Source organism: Oncorhynchus masou, chromosome 11 (assembly GCF_036934945.1).
Source record: "Oncorhynchus masou masou isolate Uvic2021 chromosome 11, UVic_Omas_1.1, whole genome shotgun sequence".
NCBI classification, from domain to species: Eukaryota; Metazoa; Chordata; class Actinopteri; order Salmoniformes; family Salmonidae; genus Oncorhynchus; species Oncorhynchus masou.
In genome coordinates, this window is record NC_088222.1 from 47,893,458 (window position 1) to 47,917,177 (window position 23,720).

The 23,720-nt window shown below is 43.5% G+C and overlaps 1 protein-coding gene across 1 annotated transcript; it reads right to left on the bottom strand.

Annotated features, from left to right (window-relative positions):
* Nucleotides 1–968: 968 nt before the first annotated feature.
* LOC135547993 (alpha-1A adrenergic receptor-like) lies at nt 969–23,191 on the bottom strand. Its single transcript, XM_064977191.1, has 2 exons — nt 22,222–23,191; nt 969–1,510 (listed from the first exon to the last, which is right to left on the bottom strand). The coding sequence occupies exons 1-2, from the start codon at nt 23,189–23,191 to the stop codon at nt 969–971; spliced, it is 1,512 nt and encodes a 503-aa protein (XP_064833263.1).
* Between the last annotated feature and the right edge of the window lie 529 nt (nt 23,192–23,720).

The window sequence follows — 23,720 nt, forward strand, 5'->3', positions numbered from 1 at the left end:
GTTCTCTGTTTGTCTGTGCCAGTTCGTTTTGCTTGTCAAGTCAACCAGCGTTTTGTCTCAGCTCCTGCTTTTTCCCAGTCTCTCTTTTTCTCACCCTCCTGGTTTTGACCCTTGCCTGTACTGACTCTGAGCCCGCCTGCCTACTGCCTGACCTGACCCTGAGCCTGCCTGCCATCCCGTACCGTTGTCCCACTACTCTGGATTATGGACCCCTGTCTGACCTGACCTGTCGTTTGCCTGCCCCTGTTGCTGTGCTAAACATTGTTACAACAACACAGTCTGCATTTGGGTCTTACCTGAAACATGATAGAAACACATGTCTAAGATGTTTTGCTAGTGGATGAACTGGTATTTAAAATAACTAAATTGAGAAGATATTATTATGTTGTGTTTTGATGATAAAATCAATGTACTCACTATATGTCAGAGCTAACCTATATTGTGGATCAATGGTTGTGTGGTAAAAGATGTCTACAAATGAAATAAATGGACAATGAAAGACAGGCTGCATTACAAGTGCTACCCATTTTCAGTTTTGTACTAAGAGTTTTGAAAATTCACACCATAATTGTGAAAATAGTACCAAAATGATAAAAATAAAAAGTTGTATGTGCCAGAGCTGCACATGTTATTCTGAAAAGGTTTTGTGCAGTAGCAGAGGCCTTCAGTGTTCTGTCTAAAAGTATCATTTAATAATACAAATGATTATTTAAAAGGACATTTGGAGGACATGGAACTACAAACACTCAGACTTTTAGTAATAAATACTTACGGACACATTGACCATTGACCCTCTGGTGTGATGTGTAAATCTTAAATCCAGACTGCTACAGTAGTTAGGCCTTTGTCCATATTTCATCAGCCAGTATAACATACCCACATGCACCTGGATGTAAAGGCTACCGTTGCATAAGTACAGACTATCAAACGGCATTGTCCAGGCTTATGACTGATGCTCCAACCCGCCATTACATTATTGTCTCAGGTGTTGCCCGGACTGCCCCATGCTCCACCTTTCCATTCCCACTCTGTCCATTGGCATGCACTGGCCCCCTGGCCAGGGGGGAGGCCAGGTTGACTCTGATAGTTCTGCTGGTGCTCTGGCAGACAGCCCCAGGAAGGGCCCTCATCTGGCTGGTGAAGGGGCTCCCAGGCAGAGACAGGCAGGGGGACAGGGAGCCATGGCCCCACCCAGACTCCAGGCGAGAGCCGGATCCTTTGCTCACACAGCGAGGGCTGGGGTTGACAGAGGACAGGGTCTGCTGACTCCCATTCAGGTAGGAGTTGTTGGCGGAGCCCAGGTGAGAGGAACGGTAGTTGTAGTAGGCCCTCCAGCCCTTCTGCTTTTTCTTCTGATGGCAGCGGCACTTGAGGATCCGGATGAAGGCCTGTTTGAACTCTCGGCTGTAGCAGGGGTAGATGATGGGATTCAGGCAGCTGTTGAAGTAGCCCAGCCAGAAGATCACCTTAAAGAACGTCTCCGGGGGACGCAGGTTGGCGTTGAATGACCCTGGGACATTACATGGAGAAAACGTGTCATAAATGGACAGAGATGTCCAAAAACAATGTCATTATATATTATATCTTATATCTGTTATATATTTTAACTTAACTTGACATTTCAAATATAAGATGTGGTATGCACTGTGGTGGTAGATATACTGTATCTGAGAAAACTATGTAAACGCTGAACCATCTCTTCAATGCATTATGTTTGGTTATCAATAGATGGCAGCATTCATCAAAAGAACCTCACAGACAGTCAATGTACCAGCAGCTACTTTATCACGGGCATCCTCCTCTCTCTCTCTCGAGACCAAGGATCTGGAAAGACGGGAAAGGTGAAATATAGGCTTGGTGGGGTTTCAATCGCTCAACTTTCCCCTTCCCAGACTTTTCAGATCAACGATCAGTGACCGATGAGAACTTTTAAAGAGTACAAGCGGGGCTTCACTCAACTGGTTTTGTTGAAGCATCAAACACTATTATCAATTGTACAACTGGCAAAAGTATTTATTTTTATTCATACATTCATTCAACTATAGAGGGCATAATCTATAGTGTATGAACTCCCATGCCTCAGGTGTATAGTGACACGGGAGTATCATACACTATAGAGATATAGAGATTGGTGGTTCTCCAATTATTACAATGTTTGCACAGTGATTCCAAGTATTACCATTTTGGTGCTGATTCTACTGTCTTGACTGTTTCCTGTTTTGGAATTTTTTAGAGAAAGATAGCATGACTCACTGACAGCACACGTCATTAGTGTACAGTACTATACTCTCCTTAAAGGCCCAATTCAGCTGGTTTTATATCAATATAAAATCATTTATGGGTCACAATTAAGTACCCTATTCCGACTTGAACTGGGGGGGGACTGAAAACTCTTTGTTATTGGTCTATTAACCAATTACCGCATGAAAGACAAAAATTCCCACCCATGCAAACCTGCTGATTAGAAGGTCCTGTGTAGATTGTGTTTTCAACCAGCAATTATCAGGAAATAACACTGATCATTTGTTTTCACACTTTTTCAGTGTTAGTTTCATCAGCTGTTGTACAATATGATACAAAACACAGGAAAAACTGCACTTTGAATGCACTGGGCCTTTAATCACTAAGGTCAACCCTACCAACCTTGCATGTGCTTCCACTGATTCTGAATAAGCTACTAAGCTTCCAATACTATTGAAGAAAAGTAGTAAAAAAAGTTATAGGCAGGATTTACAAGCAGCCTAATTAAGTATAGAATTCATTACAGTAAGCTATAACAATACTGTGCCGACACTACTGTGCACTTTTTCAAGTTTCATCTTTGCAGTCTCCAGCTCATAAACAAAGGTCACAGACATCCGCCATCATTCCAAATTCTTCCCCATTTTACAGGCATACAAACCCTCGCACTCATCCCCCGATGCACATCACATCCCCTTTTTTGGCCCTTTTGGACTCAGCATTGTGTAATCATCCACTTTGGTATGTCCTGCCACAGAAGCCTTGGCTGTCACGTTATTGGATGAAAACCTGAAGAGAAAGATGTTGCATTCTATCCTATTTCTCTCTTTCGGCTTTGGGATGGAGAGAGGATTAACCAGAGTTATTACAGTGTTTCCTCAGAATAGAGCCATGGCTCATAGAACCATCTAATTCAAGGACACATTTGTCATTTCCCAGCCTGTCCCTAGGAGAGACTGTGTTTACACTTTAATCATGTGCTACTGGCTGGCTTTATTGTCCAGGGCAAAGTGCCTTCATAGCTGGAGCTTCCACAACGCTATTCCACTAACTATAACGTCCTCATCCCCCAACCTCCGTAGTCACCAGAAGCCAGGAACCCACTTTACTCTGATAGTGCTTACATGCAAAGATTTAGGATGCTTCTTCGCGCCGTGCAACTGTGGAATCCAGGCTAACAAATCACAGTGCACTCTGTCCAACTTCTCTCTCAATTCCACTTGCACAGTCCATCTCCTAGGGCTTTATTTACACATACCAATTGACCATTTCATCTACTCGCCAAGTCTTTCACACATCCGGACAACATTGACTGCCCGTCTTATCTACAATAGTGTATGATACTCCCGTGTCCGGCTTGACGGCTGCTGAATTTTGACAAACTAATAAGCCAAACACAGAAAGGTAGTCAATGTTGCTCTATAGAGAAGAGGTAGTAAACAACAAAGCAAAGACTGATGCAATACATTTGACTATGAATGGGAGGACAGTCAAATGTACAGTAGGCTTCCAGTATGCAGAGCCCTGTGAGGCTGCTGGCTTTCAATACATCTCCTGGCTATGTCCTGAGTGCTGCTAAAAAACAGCATGCTAGAGGGAGGGGGAGGAGAACTCAGGATAATGCAGCAAACTCTTCAATCTATCATGGTTTCACAATCAATCACCATACATAGAAATAATCTCAAATGGAATCTCTCAGTCCATGCCCTCTTCTACAAATGTGGAGGTCCTTAGAGGAACTGTATGCCCGGGCATTGATTTGAGTAACATGGAATGAGAAAACAACAGTCATGTCGGCACATTAATTTCTCAGAGGTCCAGACAGACTGGGAATATTTTTACTTTTATCACTGATGCTGTCAAATTACTATTTGTACTACGCATTTTAGCTACATAACTGGTATTTCCATTTTAGGACATAGACATTTGACTACAGATTCAGCCAAAAGGAGCAGTTAATTTTTATAGGAAGGATTTATCCATTTTCTGGTTTGGGCATGTTTGCCAACACATACCTGATTATGATAGGAAGGAGGTCAAGGAATCAAATCAAATCCAATCAAATAGTATTTGTCACATGCGCCGAATACAACAGGTGTAGACCTTACAGTGAAATGCTTACATAGAAGCCCTTAACCAACAATGCAGTTTTAAGAAAAAATAAATAAAAATAATAATAAATAATAATAACAATAATTTAGAGAAGCAATAAACAATAAACAGCCATAGTGGCAGGTAGCTTAGGGCCAGTAACCGAAATATTGCTAGATTGAATCCCAGAGCTGACAAGGTAAACATTTGTTGTTCTGCCCATTAACAAGGCAGTTAACCCACTGTTCCTAGGTTGTCATTGTAAATAAGAAGTTGTTCTTAGCTGACTTGCCTAGTTAAGTAAAGGTTAAATAAAAAATGTACAGGGGTACCGGTACAGAGTCACTGGTTACTCAAGGTAATTGAGGTAATATGTAGGTAGAAATACAGTGCCTTGTGAAAGTATTCGGCCCCCTTGAACTTTGCGACCTTTTGCCACATTTCAGGCTTCAAACATAAATATATAAAACTGTATTTTTTTGTGAAGAATCAACAACAAGTGGGACACAATCATGAAGTGGAACGACATTTATTGGATATTTCCAACTTTTTTAACAAATCAAAAACTGAAAAATTGGGCGTGCAAAATTATTCAGCCCCCTTAAGTTAATACTTTGTAGCGCCACCTTTTGCTGCGATTACAGCTGTAAGTTGCTTGGGGTATGTCTCTATCAGTTTTGCACATCGAGAGACTGAAATTTTTTCCCATTCCTCCTTGCAAAACAGCTCGAGCTCAGTGAGGTTGGATGGAGAGCATTTGTGAACAGCAGTTTTCAGTTCTTTCCACAGATTCTCGATTGGATTCAGGTCTGGACTTTGATTTGGCCATTCTAACACCTGGATATGTTTATTTTTGAACCATTCCATTGTAGATTTTGCTTTATGTTTTGGATCATTGTCTTGTTGGAAGACAAATCTCCGTCCCAGTCTCAGGTCTTTTGCAGACTCCATCAGGTTTTCTTCGAGAATGGTCCTGTATTTGGCTCCATCCATCTTCCCATCAATTTTAACCATCTTCCCTGTCCCTGCTAAAGAAAAGCAGGCCCAAACCATGATGCTGCCACCACCATGTTTGACAGTGGGTATGGTGTGTTCAGGGTGATGAGCTGCTTTTACGCCAAACATAACATTTTGCATTGTTGCCAAAAAGTTTAATTTTTGTTTCATCTGACTAGAGCACCTTCTTCCACATGTTTGGTGTGTCTCCCAGGTGGCTTGTGGCAAACTTTAAACAACACTTTTTATGGATATCTTTAAGAAATGGCTTTCTTCTTGCCACTCTTCCATAAAGGCCACATTTGTGCAATATACGACTGATTGTTGTCCTATGGACAGTCTCCCACCTCAGCTGTAGATCTCTGCAGTTCATCCAGAGTGATCATGGGCCTCTTGGCTGCATCTCTGATCAGTCTTCTCCTTGTATGAGCTGAAAGTTTAGAGGGACGGCCAGGTCTTGGTAGATTTGCAGTGGTCTGATACTCCTTCCATTTCAATATTATCGCTTGCACAGTGCTCCTTGGGATGTTTAAAGCTTGGGAAATCTTTTTGTATCCAAATCCGGCTTTAAACTTCTTCACAACAGTATCTCGGACCTGCTTGGTGTGTTCCTTGTTCTTCATGATGCTCTCTGCGCTTTTAACGGACCTCTGAGACTATCACAGTGCAGGTGCATTTATATGGAGACTTGATTACACACAGGTGGATTGTATTTATCATCATTAGTCATTTAGGTCAACATTGGATCATTCAGAGATCCTCACTGAACTTCTGGAGAGAGTTTGCTGCACTGAAAGTAAAGGGGCTGAATAATTTTGCACGCCCAATTTTTCAGTTTTTGATTTGTTAAAAAAGTTTGAAATATCCAATAAATGTCGTTCCACTTCATGATTGTGTCCCACTTGTTGTTGATTCTTCACAAAAAAATACAGTTTTATATCTTTATGTTTGAAGCCTGAAATGTGGCAAAAGGTCGCAAAGTTCAAGGGGGGCGAATACTTTCGGAAGGCACTGTATATAAGTGACTTATACATAGATAATTAGAGAGAGCAGGAGCGGCGTAAAAGAGGGAATAGGTGGTGCAGTGGGGCAATGTAAGGAGTCTAGGTCGCCATTTGATTAGATGTTCAGTAGTCTGATGGCTTGGGGGTAAAAGCTGTTTAGAAACCTCTTGGTGTAATGTTTGTCATTTTCCTCTGATGAGGAGTAAGATAGATCGGACCAATTTGCAGCGTGGTAAGTGTCCATAATTTAATAAGAAAAACTGAACATGACAAAATACAAAACAACAACGTGAAACAAACAAAACAGTCCCATGTGGCTCAAACACAAACACGGAAAATAATCACCCACAACTCAAGTGTGAAAACAGGCTGCCTAAGTATGGTTCTCAATCAGGGACAACGATTGACAGCTGCCTCTGATTGAGAACCATACCAGGCCAAACACAGAAATACCAAATCATAGAAAAAAGAACATAGACTGCCCACCCAACTCACGCCCTGACCAACCTAAAACAAAGACATAACAAAAGAACTAAGGTCAGAACGTGACACTTGGACCTAGACTTGGTGCTCCGATACCGCTTTACGTGTGGTAGCAGAGAGAACAGTCTTTGACTAGGGTGGCTGGAGTCGTTGACAATTTTTAGGGCCTTCCTCTGACACTGCCTGGTATAGAGGTCCTGGATGGCAGAAAGCTTGGCCCCAGTGATGTACTGGGCCATACGCACTACCCTCTGTGGTGCCTTGCAGGCGGAGGCCAAGCAGTTGCCATACCAGGCAGTGATGCAACCATGCTCTCGATGGTGCAGCTGTAGAACCTTTTGAGGATTTGAAGACCCATGCCAAATCTTTTCTGTTTCCTGAGGGGAATAGGATTTGTCGTGCCCTCTTATCAACTGTCTTGGTGTGCTTGGACCATGTTAGTTTGTTGGTTATGTGGACACCAAGAAACTTGAAGCTCTCAGCCTGCTCCACTATAGATCTGTCGATGAGAATGGGGGTGGGCTCGGTCTTCATTTTCCTGTAGTCCACAATCATCTCCTTAGTCTTGATGTCATTGAGGGAGAGGTTGTTGTCCTGGCACCACACGGCCAGGTCTCTGATCTCCTCCCTATATGCTGTCTCGTCACTGTTGGTAATCAGGCCTACCACTGTTGTGTCATCGGCAAACTTAATGATGGTTTTGGAGTCGTGCCTTGCCGTGCAGTCATGAATGAACAGGGAGTACAGGAGGTGACTGAGCACGCACCCCTGAGGGGCCCCAGTGTTGAGGATCAGCTTGGCGGATGTGTTGTTACCTACACTTACCACCTGGGGGCGGCCCGTCAGGAAGTCCAGGATCAAGTTGCATCCAGGATCCAGTTGCAGAGGGAGGTGTGTAGTCCCAGGGTCCTTAGCTTAGTGATGAGCTTTGAGGAAACTATGGTGTTGAACGCTGAGCTGTACTCAATGAACAGCATTCTCACAAAGGTGTTCCTTTTGTCCAGGTGTGAAGGGGCAGGGTGGAGTGCAATATTTTATTTTATTTTATTTTACCTTAATTTTACTAGGCAAATCAGTTAAGAACAAATTCTTATTTTCAATGACGGCCTAGGAACAGTGGGTTAACTGCCTGTTCAGGGGCAGAACGACAGATGTGTACCTTGTCAACTCGGGGATTTGAACTTGCAACCTAGATATTGCATCATCTGTGGATCTGTTGGGGCAGTATGCAAATTGGAGTGGGTCTAGGTTTTCTGGGATAATGGTGTTGATGTGAGCGATGACCAGCCTTTCAAAGCACTTCATGGCTACAGATGTGAGTGCTATGGGTTGGTAGACATTTTGCCTTAGTGTTCTTGGCCACAGGGACTATGGTGGTCTGCTTGAAACATGTTGGTATTACAGACTCAGACTGGGAGTGGTTGAAATTGTCAGAGAAGACACTTGCCAGGTGGTTAGTACATGCTCGGAGTACACATCCTGGTAATCTTGTAACTAGGGGGCAGTATTTTCATTTTTGGAAAAATAACGTTCCCAGAGTAAACGGGCTATTTTGTCAGGACAAGATGCTAGAATATGCATATAATTGACAGCTTAGGATAGAAAACACTCTAAAGTTTCCAAAACTGTAAAAATATTGTCTGTAAGTATAACAGAACTGATATTGCAGGCAAAAGCCTGAGAAAAATCCAATCCGGAAGTTACTCATGTTTTGAAAGCTCTGCGTTCCGATGCGTTTTAATGAGCAGCGAATGGGCTATCAACCAGATTCCATTTTCTACGTATGGCTACCTACGTACGTAAATAATCTTTTTGGAAAAAAGGAACATTTGCTATCTTACTGGGAGTCTTGTGAGTGTAAACATCCGAAGCTCATCAAAGGTAAACGATTTAATTTGATTGCTTTTCTGAATTTCGTGACCAAGTTGTCTACTGCTTGCTGGGCATAATGCTATGCTAGGCTATCATTAAACTTACACAAATGCTTGTCTTGCTTTGGCTGTAAAGCATATTTTCAAAAACTGAGATGACAGCGTGATTAACAAAAGGCTAAGCTGTGTTTCAATATATTTCACTTGTGATTTCATGAATAGGAATATTTTCTAGGAATATTTATGTCCGTTGCGTTATGCTAATTAGTGTTAGATGATGACAACGATCCCGGACACGGGATGGGTAGTTACAACAGGTCTTGCTCACATCGGCTGTGGAGAGCATGATCACACAGTCGTCCAGAACAGCTGATGCTCTCATGCATGTTCCAGATTCCTTTTTCTACGTATTCCCCAAGGTGTCTACAGCATTTTGAAGTAGTTTCACACATTTATGTTGACTAATGAGCGTAAGTGACTATATTGCATAAGTGGACTCAGAGTGATTCTTGCGTAAAATACAGAGGTAGCCATTTTTTCTCTCGGTCCTACTGAAAAGCCAACTGTCCCAGTTGATATATTATCGAATAGATATTTGAAAAACACCTTGAGGATTGATTATAAACAACGTTTGCCATGTTTCTGTCGATATTATGGAGGTAATTTGGAATATTTTTTGGCATTTTCGTGACCACAATTTTCCGTCAATTTCTCAGCCAAATGTGAAGAACAAACGGAGCTATTTCGCCTCCATAAATAACATTTTTGGAAAAAAGGAACATTTGCTATCTAACTGGGAGTCTTGTGAGTGAAAACATCCGAAGCTCATCAAAGGTAAACAATTTAATTTGATTGCTTTTCTTATTTTCGTGACCAAGTTGCCTACTGCTAGCTGGACATAATGCTATGCTAGGCTATCATTAAACTTACACAAATGCTTGTCTTGCTTTGGCTGTAAAGCATATTTTCAAAAACTGAGATGACAGCGTGATTAACAAAAGGCTAAGCTGTGTTTCAATATATTTCACTTGTGATTTCATGAATAGGAATATTTTCTAGGAATATTTATGTCCGTTGCGTTATGCTAATTAGTGTTAGATGATGACAACGATCCCGGACACGGGATGGGTAGTTACAACAGGTCTTGCTCACATCGGCTGTGGAGAGCGTGATCACACAGTCGTCCAGAACAGCTGATGCTCTCATGCATGCTTCAGTGTTATTATCCTCGAAGCGAGCACATAAGTAATTTAGCTAATCTGGTAGGCTTGTGTCACTGGGCAGCTCTCAGCTGTGCTTCCCTTTGTAGTCTGTAATAGTTTGCAAGCCCTGCCACATCCGATGAGCGTCGGAACCGGTGTAGTACGATTTGATTTACCTGTTTGATGGTTCATTGGAGGGCATAGCGGGATTTCTTATAAGCTTCAGGGTTAGAGTCCCGCTCCTTGAAAACGGCAGCTCTACCCTTTAGCTCAGTGCAGATGTTGCCTGTATCCATAGCTTCTGGGTGGGGTATGTACATACAGTCACTGAGGGGGCGACGTCATCGATGCATTTATTGATGAAGCCAGTGACTGATGTGGTGTACTCCTCAATGCCATCAGAAGAACCATATTCCAGTCTGTGCTAGCAAAACAGTCCTGTAGCTTAGCTTCTGGTTCGTCTGACCACTGTTTTATTGACCGAGTCACTGGTGCTTCCTGCTTTAATTTTTGTTTGTAGCAGGAATCAGGAGGATATAATTATGGTCAGATATGTCAAATGGAGGGAGAGGGAGAGCTTTGTACGCGTCTTTGTGTGTGGAGTAAAGGTGGTCTTGAGTTTTTTTCCCTCTGGATGCACATTTAACATGCTGGTAGAAATTTGGTAAAATGGATTTAAGTTTCCCTACATTAAAGTCCCCGGCCACTAAGAGTACCGCCTCTGGCTAAGCGTTACCTGTTTCCTTTTGGCGGTATACAGTTCATTGAGTGCAATCTTAGTGCCAGCATAGGTCTGTGGTGGTATGCAGACAGCTTCGAAAAATACAGATAAAAACTCTCTAGGTAGATAGTGTGGTCTACAGCTTATCATGAGATACTCTACTTCAGGCAAGCAAAACCTAGAGACTTCCTTAGATATCGTGCTCCAGCTGTTATTTACAAATAGACATAGTCTGCCTCCCCTTGTCTTACCAGAGGCTGCTGTCTATCCTGCTGATACAATGTATAATAACCCGCCAGCTGTATGCTATTCATGTCGTTGTTAACTACGACTAGGTGAAACACAAGATATTACAGTTTTTAATGTCCCGTTGGTAGGATATAAGTGCTTTCAGTTCGTCCAAGTTATTATCCAGCAATTGTACGCTGGCCAAAAGTACTGATGGCAAGGGCACATTATCCAATCGTCGGCGGATCCTCACTAGGCACCCCGATATCCTTCCGCATGATCTTTTCCGTCTCTTTCTTCTGCGAATGACGGGATGAGGGCCTTGTTCGGGTGTCTGGAGTAAATCCCTCTCGTCCGACTCATTAAAGAGAAATTATTCATCCAGTTCAAGGTGAGTAATTGCTGTTCTGATTTCTAGAAGCTCTTTCCGGACATAAGGGACAGTAGCAGCAACATTATGTACAAAATAAGTTACCAACAGTGTGAAAAAATCTAACCAAATAGCATGGTTGGTAAACAGCCCATAAAATGCCAGCCATCTTCTCCGGCGTCAAGAGAAAGACCCTTAGATCTACCTGGGAACTTAATGCCCTTGGACAGCTCCGTACACACATTAATGGACAAAAGCATGGAATAAAACATCACGTCAAAAGCCATTTTTAAAGAGGGCTTAGGATGCATGATAGTAAGTGGGACCTACTCTATGAGTGCCTTGGCATTCCCACTGCAATCCTGCCCCCTGCCATCTAAAAGCATCAGGAACCTATCACCATCATATCACACTCAAGGTCCAGCTCACTGGAGAATTTGGTTTGATAAGTTAACTAATCTGAAACATTATGGGAAACATCTATTAAATATGGTGGGAATGCAATATCATGCATATGCATTTAACTGTAACCGTGCATTATCTACCAAGAGAATTCTCTTCGATTATAATCACAGCCGTATATATTCCCCCCCAAGCAGACACATCGATGGCTCTGAACGAACTTTATTTGACTCTTTGCAAACTGGAATCCATACATCCTGAGGCTGCATTCATTGTAGCTGGGGATTTTAACAAGGCTAATCTGAAAACAAGACTCCCTAAATTGTATCAGCATATCGATTGAGCAACCAGGGCTGACAAAACCTTGGATCATTGTTATTCTAACTTCCGCGACGCATATAAGGCCCTGCCCCGCCCTCCTTTCGGAAAAGCTGACCACGACTCCATTTTGCTGATCCCTGCCTACAGACACAAACTAAAACAAGAAGCTCACACGCTGAGGTCTGTCCAACGCTGGTCCGACCAAGCTGATTCCAGACTCCAAGACTGCTTCCATCACGTGGACTGGGATATGTTTCGTATTGCGTCAGACAACAACATTGACGAATACGCTGATTCGGTGTGCGAGTTCATTAGAACGTGCGTTGAAGATGTCGTTCCCATAGTAACGATTAAAACATTCCCAAACCAGAAACAGTGGATTGATGGCAGCATTTGCGTGAAACTGAAAGCCCGAACCACTGCTTTTAATCAGGGCAAGGTGACTGGAAACATGACCAAATACAAACAGTGCAGCTATTCCCTCCGCAAGGCTATCAAACAAGCTAAGCGTCAGTATAGAGACAAAGTAGAATCTCAATTCAACGGCTCAGACACAAGAGGTATGTTGCAGGGTCTACAGTCAATCACGGACTACAAAAAGAAAACCAGCCCAGTCACGGACCAGGATGTCTTGCTCCCAGGCAGACTAAATAATTTTTTTGCCCGCTTTGAGGACAATACAGTGCCACTGACACGGCCTGCAACTAAAACATGCGGACTCTCCTTCACTGCAGCCGGGGTGAGTAAAACATTTAAACGTGTTAACCCTCGCAAGGCTGCAGGCCCAGACGGCATCCCCAGCCGCGCCCTCAGAGCATGCGCAGACCAGCTGGCTGGTGTGTTTACGGACATATTCAATCAATCCCTATACCAGTCTGCTGTTCCCACATGCTTCAAGAGGGCCACCATTGTTCCTGTTTCCAAGAAAGCTAAGGTAACTGAGCTAAACAACTACCGCCCCGTAGCACTCACTTCCGTCATCATGAAGTGCTTTGAGAGACTAGTCAAGGACCATATCACCTCCACCCTACCTGACACCCTAGACCCACTCCAATTTGCTTACCGCCCAAATAGGTCCACAGACGATGCAATCTCAACCACACTGCACACTGCCCTAACCCATCTAGACAAGAGGAATACCTATGGGAGAATGCTGTTCATCGACTACAGCTCGGCATTTAACACCATAGTACCCTCCAAGCTCGTCATCAAGCTCGAGACCCTGGGTCTCGACCCCGCCCTGTGCAACTGGGTACTGGACTTCCTGACGGGCCACCCCCAGGTGGTGAGGGTAGGCAACAACATCTCCACCCCGCTGATCCTCAACACTGGGGCCCCACAAGGGTGCGTTCTGCGCCCTCTCCTGTACTCCCTGTTCAGCCACGACTGCGTGGCCACGCACGCCTCCAACTTAATCATCAAGTATGCGGACGACACAACAGTGGTAGGCTTGATTACCAACAACGATGAGACGGCCTACAGGGAGGAGGTGAGGGCCCTCGGAGTGTGGTGCCAGGAAAATAACCTCACACTCAACGTCAACAAAACTAAGGAGATGATCTTGGACTTCAGGAAACAGCAGAGGGAACACCCCCCCTATACACATCGTTGGAACAGTAGTGGAGAGGGTAGTAAGTTTTAAGTTCCTCGGCATACACATCACAGACAAACTGAATTGGTCCACCCACACAGACAGCATTGTGAAGAAGGAGCAGCAGCGCCTCTTCAACCTCAGGAGGCTGAAGAAATTCGGCTTGTCACCAAAAGCACTCACAAACTTCTACAGATGCACAATTGAGAGCATGCTGGCGGGCTGTATCACCGCCTGGTAGTACGGCAACTGCTCCGCCCACAACCGTAAGGCTCTCCAGAGGGTAGTGAGGTCTGCACAACGCATCACCGGGGGCAAACTACCTGCCCTCCAGGACACCTACACCACCCGATGTTACCGGAAGGCCATAAAGATCATCAAGGGAAACAACCACCCGAGCCACTGCCTGTTCACCCCGCTATCATCCAGAAGGCGAGGTCAGTACAGGTGCATCAAAGCTGGGACCGAGAGACTGAAAAACAGCTTCTATCTCAAGGCCATCAGACTGTTAAACAGCAACCACTAACATTGAGTGGCTGCTGCCAACACACTGACTCAACTCCAGCCACTTTAATAATGGGAATTGATGGGAAATTATGTAAAATATATCACTAGCCACTTTAAACAATGCTAGCTAATATAATGTTTACATACCCTACAATATTCATCTCATATGTATACGTATATACTGTACTCTATATCATCTACTGCATCTTTATGTAATACATGTATCACTAGCCACTTTAACTATGCCACTTTGTTTACATACTCATCTCATATGTATATACTGTACTCGATACCATCTACTGTATCTTGCCTATGCTGCTCTGTACCATCACTCATTCATATATCTTTATGTACATATTCTTTATCCCCTTACACTTGTGTATAAGACAGTAGTTTTGGAATTGTTAGTTAGATTACTTGTTGGTTATTACTGCATTGTCGGAACTAGAAGCACAAGCATTTCACTACACTCGCATTAACATCTGCTAACCATGTGTATGTGACAAATAAATTTGATTTGATTTGAAATATATCCTTCTATTCTTCACCAGCTCCGCCTGAGGACAAGCCATAAAATACAGGCACAATAGGTCACAGAGCACTATAGTTTGTGGTTACTACATCATGTTGGGTGACAAAAACAAAATATGCCTTTGGTGGGTCAAGGCAGAGAGTTTGAAAATGTTAAAATTTATTCTGGCATTGAAAAGTGGAACTATTGTCACACACAATCTGCAAAAGCTCTCACAAAGATACTTTAAAATCCTGGCAGTTGCAATAGCAACAAGTCTGTCAAATATGAACACCAAGTGTTCTTCACCCAACTATTTTTATCCAATTTGTCTAAGGGAGTGCTTTTAAGGACTACCATTCATTTCCAATGAAAACACCATCTATATTTCAATTCTTACTGTTTAAATCTACGGCTTTAATGCATAACTGATAAAATAAACACTCCCAATCTCCATACATGAAGTAAATAATAACAGGTGATGTAACAGATTATATAGTTTTAATATAATTTAGATAATATCACTGATATACTGGTAGAGATAGCAAAGACAGGGCTATTCAGGGCTTGTTGTTGCTTCCTGGACTCATAACAAATATATCAGACATCATTTTCCAAAAACCATAGAAGGAGGAAATTACAACCGATGTCAGGAAAGCTACAATCCTTCAAACCAACAACATTTTTATTATCTTTAACAGAAGTCCCTAAGTGTTTGGATGAGGGTCCAACGACACCGACGTCTGCAGCAGTCACTCTATGCACACTCTACACACTCACTCACTCACACTCACTTACACTGACACTCCAAAACTCACACTTAATTTGCTCATACATAACACGCACACACATTCATATTGACTCTACACACACACACACACACACACACACACACACACACACACACACACACACACACACACACACACACACACACACACACACACACACACACACACACACACACACACACACACACACACACACACACACACACACACACACACACTCACTCACTCACATACAACCATCATATACTCACCATCAGTATGACCAAGAATATGTTTTTCGCGACGCGGATCCTGTGTTCTGCCTTACAAACAGGACAAGGGAATGGATTGCATGCAGCGACCCAAAAAAACGACTCCGAAAAAGAGGGAAACGAGGCGGTCTTCTGGTCAGACTACGGAGACGGGCACATCGTGCCCCACTTCCTAGCATTCTTCTTGCCAATGTCCAGTCTCTTGACAATAAGGTTGATGAAATCCGAGCAAGGGTAGCATTCCAGAGGGACATCAGAGACTGTAACGTTCTGTGCTTCACGGAAACATGGCTCACTGGAAAGACGCTATCCGAAGCGGTGCAGCCAACGGGTTTCTCCACGCATCGCGCCGGCAGAAACAAACACCTTTCTGGTAAGAAGAGGGGTGGGGGTGTATGCCTTATGGCCAACGAGGCATGGTGCGATGAAAGAAACATACAGGAACTCAAATCCTTCTGTTCACCTGATTTAGAATTCCTCACAATCAAATGTAGACCGCATTATCTACCAAGAGAATTCTCTTCGATTATAATCACAGCCGTATATATCCCCCCCCAAGCAGACACATCGATGGCTCTGAACAAACTTTATTTAACTCTTTGGAAACTGGAAACCATTTATCCGGAGGCTGCATTCATTGTTGCTGGGGATTTTAACAAGGCTAATCTGAAAACAAGACTCCCTAAATTTTATCAGCATATCGATTGCGCAACCAGGGGTGGAAAAACCTTGGATCACTGTTACTCTAACTTACGCGACGCATATAAGGCCCTGCCCCGCCCCCCTTTCAGAAAAGCTGACCACGACTCCATTTTGCTGATACCTGCCTACAGACAAAAACTTAAAAAATAAGCTCCCACGCTGAGATCTGTCCAACGCTGGTCCGACCAAGCTGACTCCACACTCCAAGACTGCTTCCATCACGTGGACTGGGACAAGTTTCGTATTGCGTCAGATAACAACATTGACGAATACGCTGATTCGGTGTGCGAGTTCATTAGAACGTGCGTTGAAGATGTCGTTCCCATAGCAACGATTAAAACATTCCCTAACCAGAAACCGTGGATTGATGGCAGCTTTCGCGTGAAACTGAAAGCGCGAACCACTGCTTTCAATCAGGGCAAGGTGTCTGGTAACATGACTGAATACAAACAGTGCAGCTATTCCCTCCGTAAGGCTATCAAACAAGCTAAGCGTCAGTACAGAGATAAAGTAGAATCTCAATTCAACGGCTCAGACACAAGAGGCATGTGGCAGGGTCTTACAGTCAATCACAGACTACAGGAAGAAATCCAGCCCAGTCACGGACCAGGATGTCTTGCTCCCAGGCAGACTAAATAACTTTTTTGCCCGCTTTGAGGACAGTACAGTGCCACTGACACGGCCTGCAACGGAAACATGCGGTCTCTCCTTCACTGCAGCCGAGGTGAGTAAAACATTTAAACGTGTTAACCCTCGCAAGGCTGCAGGCCCAGACGGCATCCCCAGCCGCGCCCTCAGAGCATGCGCAGACCAGCTGGCTGGTGTGTTTACGGACATATTCAATCAATCCCTATACCAGTCTGCTGTTCCCACATGCTTCAAGAGGGCCACCATTGTTCCTGTTCCCAAGAAAGCTAAGGTAACTGAGCTAAACGACTACCGCCCCGTAGCACTCACTTCCGTCATCATGAAGTGCTTTGAGAGACTAGTCAAGGACCATATCACCTCCACCCTACCTGACACCCTAGACCCACTCCAATTTGCTTTCTGCCCAAATAGGTCCACAGACGATGCAATCTCAACCACACTGCACACTGCCCTAACCCATCTGGACAAGAGGAATACCTATGTGAGAATGCTGTTCATCGACTACAGCTCGGCATTCAACACCATAGTACCCTCCAAGCTCGTCATCAAGCTCGAGACCCTGGGTCTCGACCCCGCCCTGTGCAACTGGGTACTGGACTTCCTGACGGGCCGCCCCCAGGTGGTGAGGGTAGGTAACAACATCTCCTCCCCGCTGATCCTCAACACTGGGGCCCCACAAGGGTGCGTTCTGAGCCCTCTCCTGTACTCCCTGTTCACCCACGACTGCGTGGCCACGCACGCCTCCAACTCAATCATCAAGTTTGCGGACGACACAACAGTGGTAGGCTTGATTACCAACAACGACGAGACGGCCTACAGGGAGGAGGTGAGGGCCCTCGGAGTGTGGTGTCAGGAAAATAACCTCACACTCAACATCAACAAAACTAAGGAGCTGATTGTGGACTTCAGGAAACAGCAGAGGGAACACCCCCCTATCCACATCGATGGAACAGCAGTGGAGAGAGTAGCAAGTTTTACACATTACAGACAAACTGAATTGGTCCACTCACACAGACAGCATCGTGAAGAAGGCGCAGCAGCGCCTCTTCAACCTCAGGAGGCTGAAGAAATTCGGCATGTCACCAAAAGCACTCACAAACTTCTACAGATGCACAATCGAGAGCATCCTGGCGGGCTGTATCACCGCCTGGTACGGCAACTGCTCCACCCTCAACCATAAGGCTCTCCAGAGGGTAGTGAGGTCTGCACAACGCATCACCGGGGGCAAACTACCTGCCCTCCAGGACACCTACACCACCCGATGTTACAGGAAGGCCATAAAGATCATCAAGGACATCAACCACCCGAGCCACTGCCTGTTCACCCCGCTATCATCCAGAAGGCGAGGTCAGTACAGGTGCATCAAAGCTGGGACCGAAAGACTGAAAAACAGCTTCTATCTCAAGGCCATCAGACTGTTAAACAGCCACCACTAACATTGAGTGGCTGCTGCCAACACACTGACACTGACTCAACTCCAGCCACTTTAATAATGGGAATTGATGGGAAATGATGTAAATATATCACTAGCCACTTTAAACAATGCTACCTTATATAATGTTACTTGCCCTACATTATTCATCTCATATGCATACGTATATACTGTACTCTATATCATCGACTGCATCCTTATGTAATACATGTATCACTAGCCACTTTAACTATGTCACTTTGTTTACATACTCATCTCATATGTATATACTGTACTCGATACCATCTACTGTATCTTGCCTATGCTGCTCTGTACCATCACTCATTCATATATCCTTATGTACATATTCTTTATCCCCTTACACTGTGTATAAGACAGTAGTTTAGGAATTGTTAGTTAGATTACTTGTTGGTTATTACTGCATTGTCGGAACTAGAAGCACAAGCATTTCACTACACTCGCATTAACATCTGCTAACCATGTGTATGTGACAAATAAAATTTGATTTGATTTGATTTTATACGCTACTGCTACTCAGTTTATCATATATCCTGATGCCTATAGTCACCTTAGCCCTATACATATCTAACTCTACCACTCCAGTATCCCTGCACATTGTAAATATGTTATTGGCACTGACTCTGCTTACTTACTTTCTTATGTTCTTATTTCTATTTCTTGTGTGTTCTACTTGACTTGTGTGTTCTACTTGACTTAAAAACATTTTTATTGTACTACTGATATTGATTACTGCAATGAGCAAGCAAGAAAGGCATTTCACTGTACTTGTTCAATTGACAATAAAAACATGATTTGTGAACTTGACTAACTAGGCTACTACCCAAAGTTCTGTCGGATTGTTCACCATCAAGTACTCTGTGTGATCTGTACTAGATGTCATCCCTCTACTCTACACAATGCTTCCACGTCCATGGTGTGGCCAGGCTAGGTCACCGCTCTGCTCAGTGCGTATATTATTGTCTCCATCTCTGTCATCCACACAGCCAGTCTACATCACACCCTGAGAAGGCCTCAGGAACCAATAGGGAGCCACAATTTGACATTGCAACTGGATAATTTAAAGCAAAGCCAAAATAACCTGATTATCACCACAAAGCTTTACATTTCTCTTATCTCACGCAAGGTCATGACTGACTGATATCACCCTTCATTCAGGATTTATTTCTGAATGACACACTGGTTTAGTAAAAGCACAGAATAATTAGTATACCAGTAATCAATCATTGAAAATATAGTATATCCTGTATTTATATACTCACCCTGTGGTATAGGCCTACTGAGTTTTTGCTTTACAAAATTGAAATGAAAAATGTCCAGTTAACTGTGTGAAGTCCAGATGGAGAGAATGAAGACTTTGGGCCTGCGATTTGGAAATGAGACTTTCAAAGAGCATGAGCATGCTACGGTATACATTTCTAAATGGACATGGTGTTTCAGGGTTGGCATAAATCAGTAAATATAGACAAATATAGAGGGCAGGGGATGGAAAGGACTCAAGTCTGTACAAAAGTCTGTTTCATCTCTCTGAACGTTTCCATGTCAACAACAGATGTAGGAGGAATCCACTTTGATGTGTAATGTGTTGCTCACTTGATTTAAGAGGTGCTGGGAACATGGGAAACTCAAGATAGAGGCTTGCCGGCGCTAAAACACACACAAGAAGAGGCCAACCACCCCCATTAGCACCCACAATAAATGATTTATTAGTACACCAGATTCGTGCACCATTGCACCCTTATGCTACAACCAAGCTACCCCTAACTAGCTACCTCCATTTTCTGGTGCCACAGGCTGGGAAGTATGGTCTTTTTCTATCTTTACATTTTTGGCAAGTTAACCTTTCGATAATAAAAGGAAGTTGTATTTTACTGTCATACCCCACTTTCACGTTTTGGCATGGGTGTAGACCTACTGCGTCTGATTAACCCCTTTTCTGCCTAAACAAATTATTTTATTTTTGACATGACGACCATCAAACTTATGAAAACTCTATATAGTATCTGTGTGTGTGTGTCAGAGAGAGAGAGACTGTGTGTGTGTGTAAATAAATGCCTGTGTGCTTGTGTGAGAATGATAAGCAGAGAATATCCTGTACAGATATATGCTGTCCTCTTATGTCACACACACAGCGCCATGCACAGACCTTTCAGGGGACAGGTGCTCAAAATTTAAAAAAAGGCACCCTGCTTGATTTTTTGTTTTACTTTCATAAATCATAACTCGAAATTCATAACGTACCAAAATGCCTGTAAAGATGTTATTTTTTATTTTCTCATCATCACAAATTGTAAGTAACCTAGTTACTTGGTTGACATCGGTAAAAGGGAGTCGGCTATCAGCTGATCTTTGATGTTGATCTGCCAGCTAGTTTAATTTATTTGAATGATTGTGATTTCGCCTACCTCTGTCTTTTTGTCGCTCTCTGCTGCGCATATCAGCCAACCAGACCGAATTATGTAGGCTAAATATGGTGTTATCAAGTATTAATCAAATATAACGCCGTTGTGGCAGTACCGCTGATATTTATACTAGGTAACGAGCTGCACACACTCCGACAGTGACCGCATCTCTCAATGTTTTGATACCGGGCGTGCGCAATCCACGTACAGGGCAGACTGGGACAAAGGCCCGGGCTGGGTTTCCTGAATCCCGATAGTGATGGAATTTAGGTTTACGAGTGTTTTAACGATGCTTCCTAAAAATAAGATGTCACGCCCTTTTCCCAAAACACCACGCAATGCACTTGTTACAATCTGAAACTGAACGGCCTTTACAGGAGCTGTCCCGTGCTGAAAATGACCAGTATATAGACCAAAAGCTCGCTGTAGCTTTTGGTCTATATACATGTTTTATGGCTATTCGAAGTAATCTTTTTTATATATATTTTTTACACAGTACAGTTTTCGCTCATTCCCTCGTTTGCTATAGAAACTATCAATGTGACCTAAAAATAGGATATGACAATGGTTTTCGCAAATTTTGCTCAACAAATACTTGTAGCCTAAGGGCAGGCAGGAATTGAGCTTAAAGTAGGCTTAGGGTACAGCTATTCTACAATGAAATAAATAAACAATTAAAATAATTAAACATGAAGTAGCAAGTTAAGCAACGTTGACATATACCTAATATGTTGACCTTTAGGTTATTGGTTAGGCTACAGTGAAATGCGTAAGCTTTTAGATAATAGTAGCCTATAGGCTTAATAGATAAGAACATTATAGCCGCTCGGATGTAGGTCTATCGATTGCACACGGGCCTACATGAAAGTGATGTCAATATTTAGCTTATATTTAGCATTCAGTTGGCTTGTTTTAAATATGAAAAAATGTGGCATTGATTCGCTTGTTTATAACATTGCGAACTTTTTAGGCTATTAATATTCAACTATGAAGTTTTCGGCCGTCACAGAGAGACAAATACACATCTTCATTCTATGTTTAGCTGACATTGTCTGTGTGTAAAGTGACGCGGAAGGACAAACGATCAACATGCGCAACCAACAGACTGGGTGGGGGGTGGCGAACTTAATGACTTGCGGGAAGTGGGATCCGAACAACAATGACAAAAAAATATACACAAATATATATTTTTGGGGAAAATAATACCACCACCCAAAAGGGCACTTTGGAGACCGGAAGGGCAAAGGGTCATGTGCTCTGCCAGGGAGAGCCCTGTATGTGCTCGTGCCTGGTGACCACACTCATTTTCAAGGTTTCTTTGTTATAAACAGAATGAATGCATTCAGTGTCCTGTCTATCAGTTATGTGGTTCAATTTAACCTAATGCAACTAGGAGGCATTGATGACAACAGTTTGCTCAACAAAACCCCAAACCTACCGATGGGCAGCACGAGGAAGAATGGCAGCCAGCAGAGAATAAACATGCCCACCACGACACCGAGCGTTTTAGCAGCTTTCTTCTCTCGGGAGAACTTGAGCAGTTTGACTGTTAGCGTGCTCCGTGTCTGGCCCTTGCCTGCGCCGCAGTATTCCTGTAGTTGTGCGTTTTTGCAGTGGATCCTGAGCGTGAGCTCATTCGAGTCCATGTGTTCTTTCATGACCCCCGCCTCTAAGTTCTTAGTGGTCCGTTTGGCAACTACATAAACCTGACAGTACATGCAAAGGATGACAGCCAGAGGTATGTAAAATGAACCCAATGACGAGAACAGTGCGTAAAAGGGCTCTTCGGTGATGGGGCAAATGGTGTCGTCATTTGAGGGTGGTTGTTTCCACCCGAGCAGAGGTCCAATGGAAATGACAGTAGCGAGAACCCAAACACCGAGCATGGCCAAAATGGCTCTTTTCTCCGTTACTATACAGGGGTACTGCAGTGGGTAGCGCACTCCTATATAACGGTCTATGGATATTACGCACAGGCTCATAATGGAAGCAGTGCAACATAGCACGTCCACTGCCGCCCAGATGTCGCAGAATATCCTCCCAAATACCCAATAGTCAAGAATCTCCAATGTTGCAGACACGGGCAGCACCGTTGTACCCAGCAACAGGTCCGCAATGGCGAGGTTGATAATGAAATAGTTTGTTGGGATGCGCAGGTGTCTGTTGCATACAACGGAAAGTATTACGAGTATGTTGCCCACGATTGCGAACAGAATGAACGCGCCCAGAACTATACCAACGGACACCGCTCGGGTAAGGTCCAGCGGATTCGTGTCTGTGTTATTGTCTGTGCCATTTGCTGTGGTCAAGTTGGAATTATTTGCAGATAATGGTCCCTGTGTCTCTGAGTACAGCTCCGAGGAACGGTTACTCCAGAAGTTGACTTCATCAGCAGTATCAAAATTCATGTTGACGACCCTGTTCCTCCATACCAGGTATGTGTAAATCCATGGATCAACACAAACTTTGTTTATTTTGTTACATCACCTGTGTACTTCATTTTCAATGGTAATCAAACTAAAACAATTACGAAGAATGAGCGCAAAACTCCGAGAAAAAGCGCAATTGCCTTTTATGGTGTGATTCCATAATCCCATGATGTCCGGAAAAATTAAGTCTCATAACACATGATTATATAACTTTAACCAGCTACTACAGTCGTCGTGACTGTCGCCTCTCACTCAGTTCCCTTCCCACTGCAGCGCTCCCACCATGGTGATACAAACTGCTGAAACCCAGCGACACCACAGCGACACCCCTCCCGCATCCATGCGCACAAGATACAACCTTTCCTCCCCTTTCTGGATTGACCTAAACATTTTGACACCCATAAGCAATATACTGCATGTAAATACCAGCGCGCTAACAATAACTTGTTGAATTGATATAGAAAGGACAACAAATCAAAGCACTATCCTGTACTGCTCATTACACATA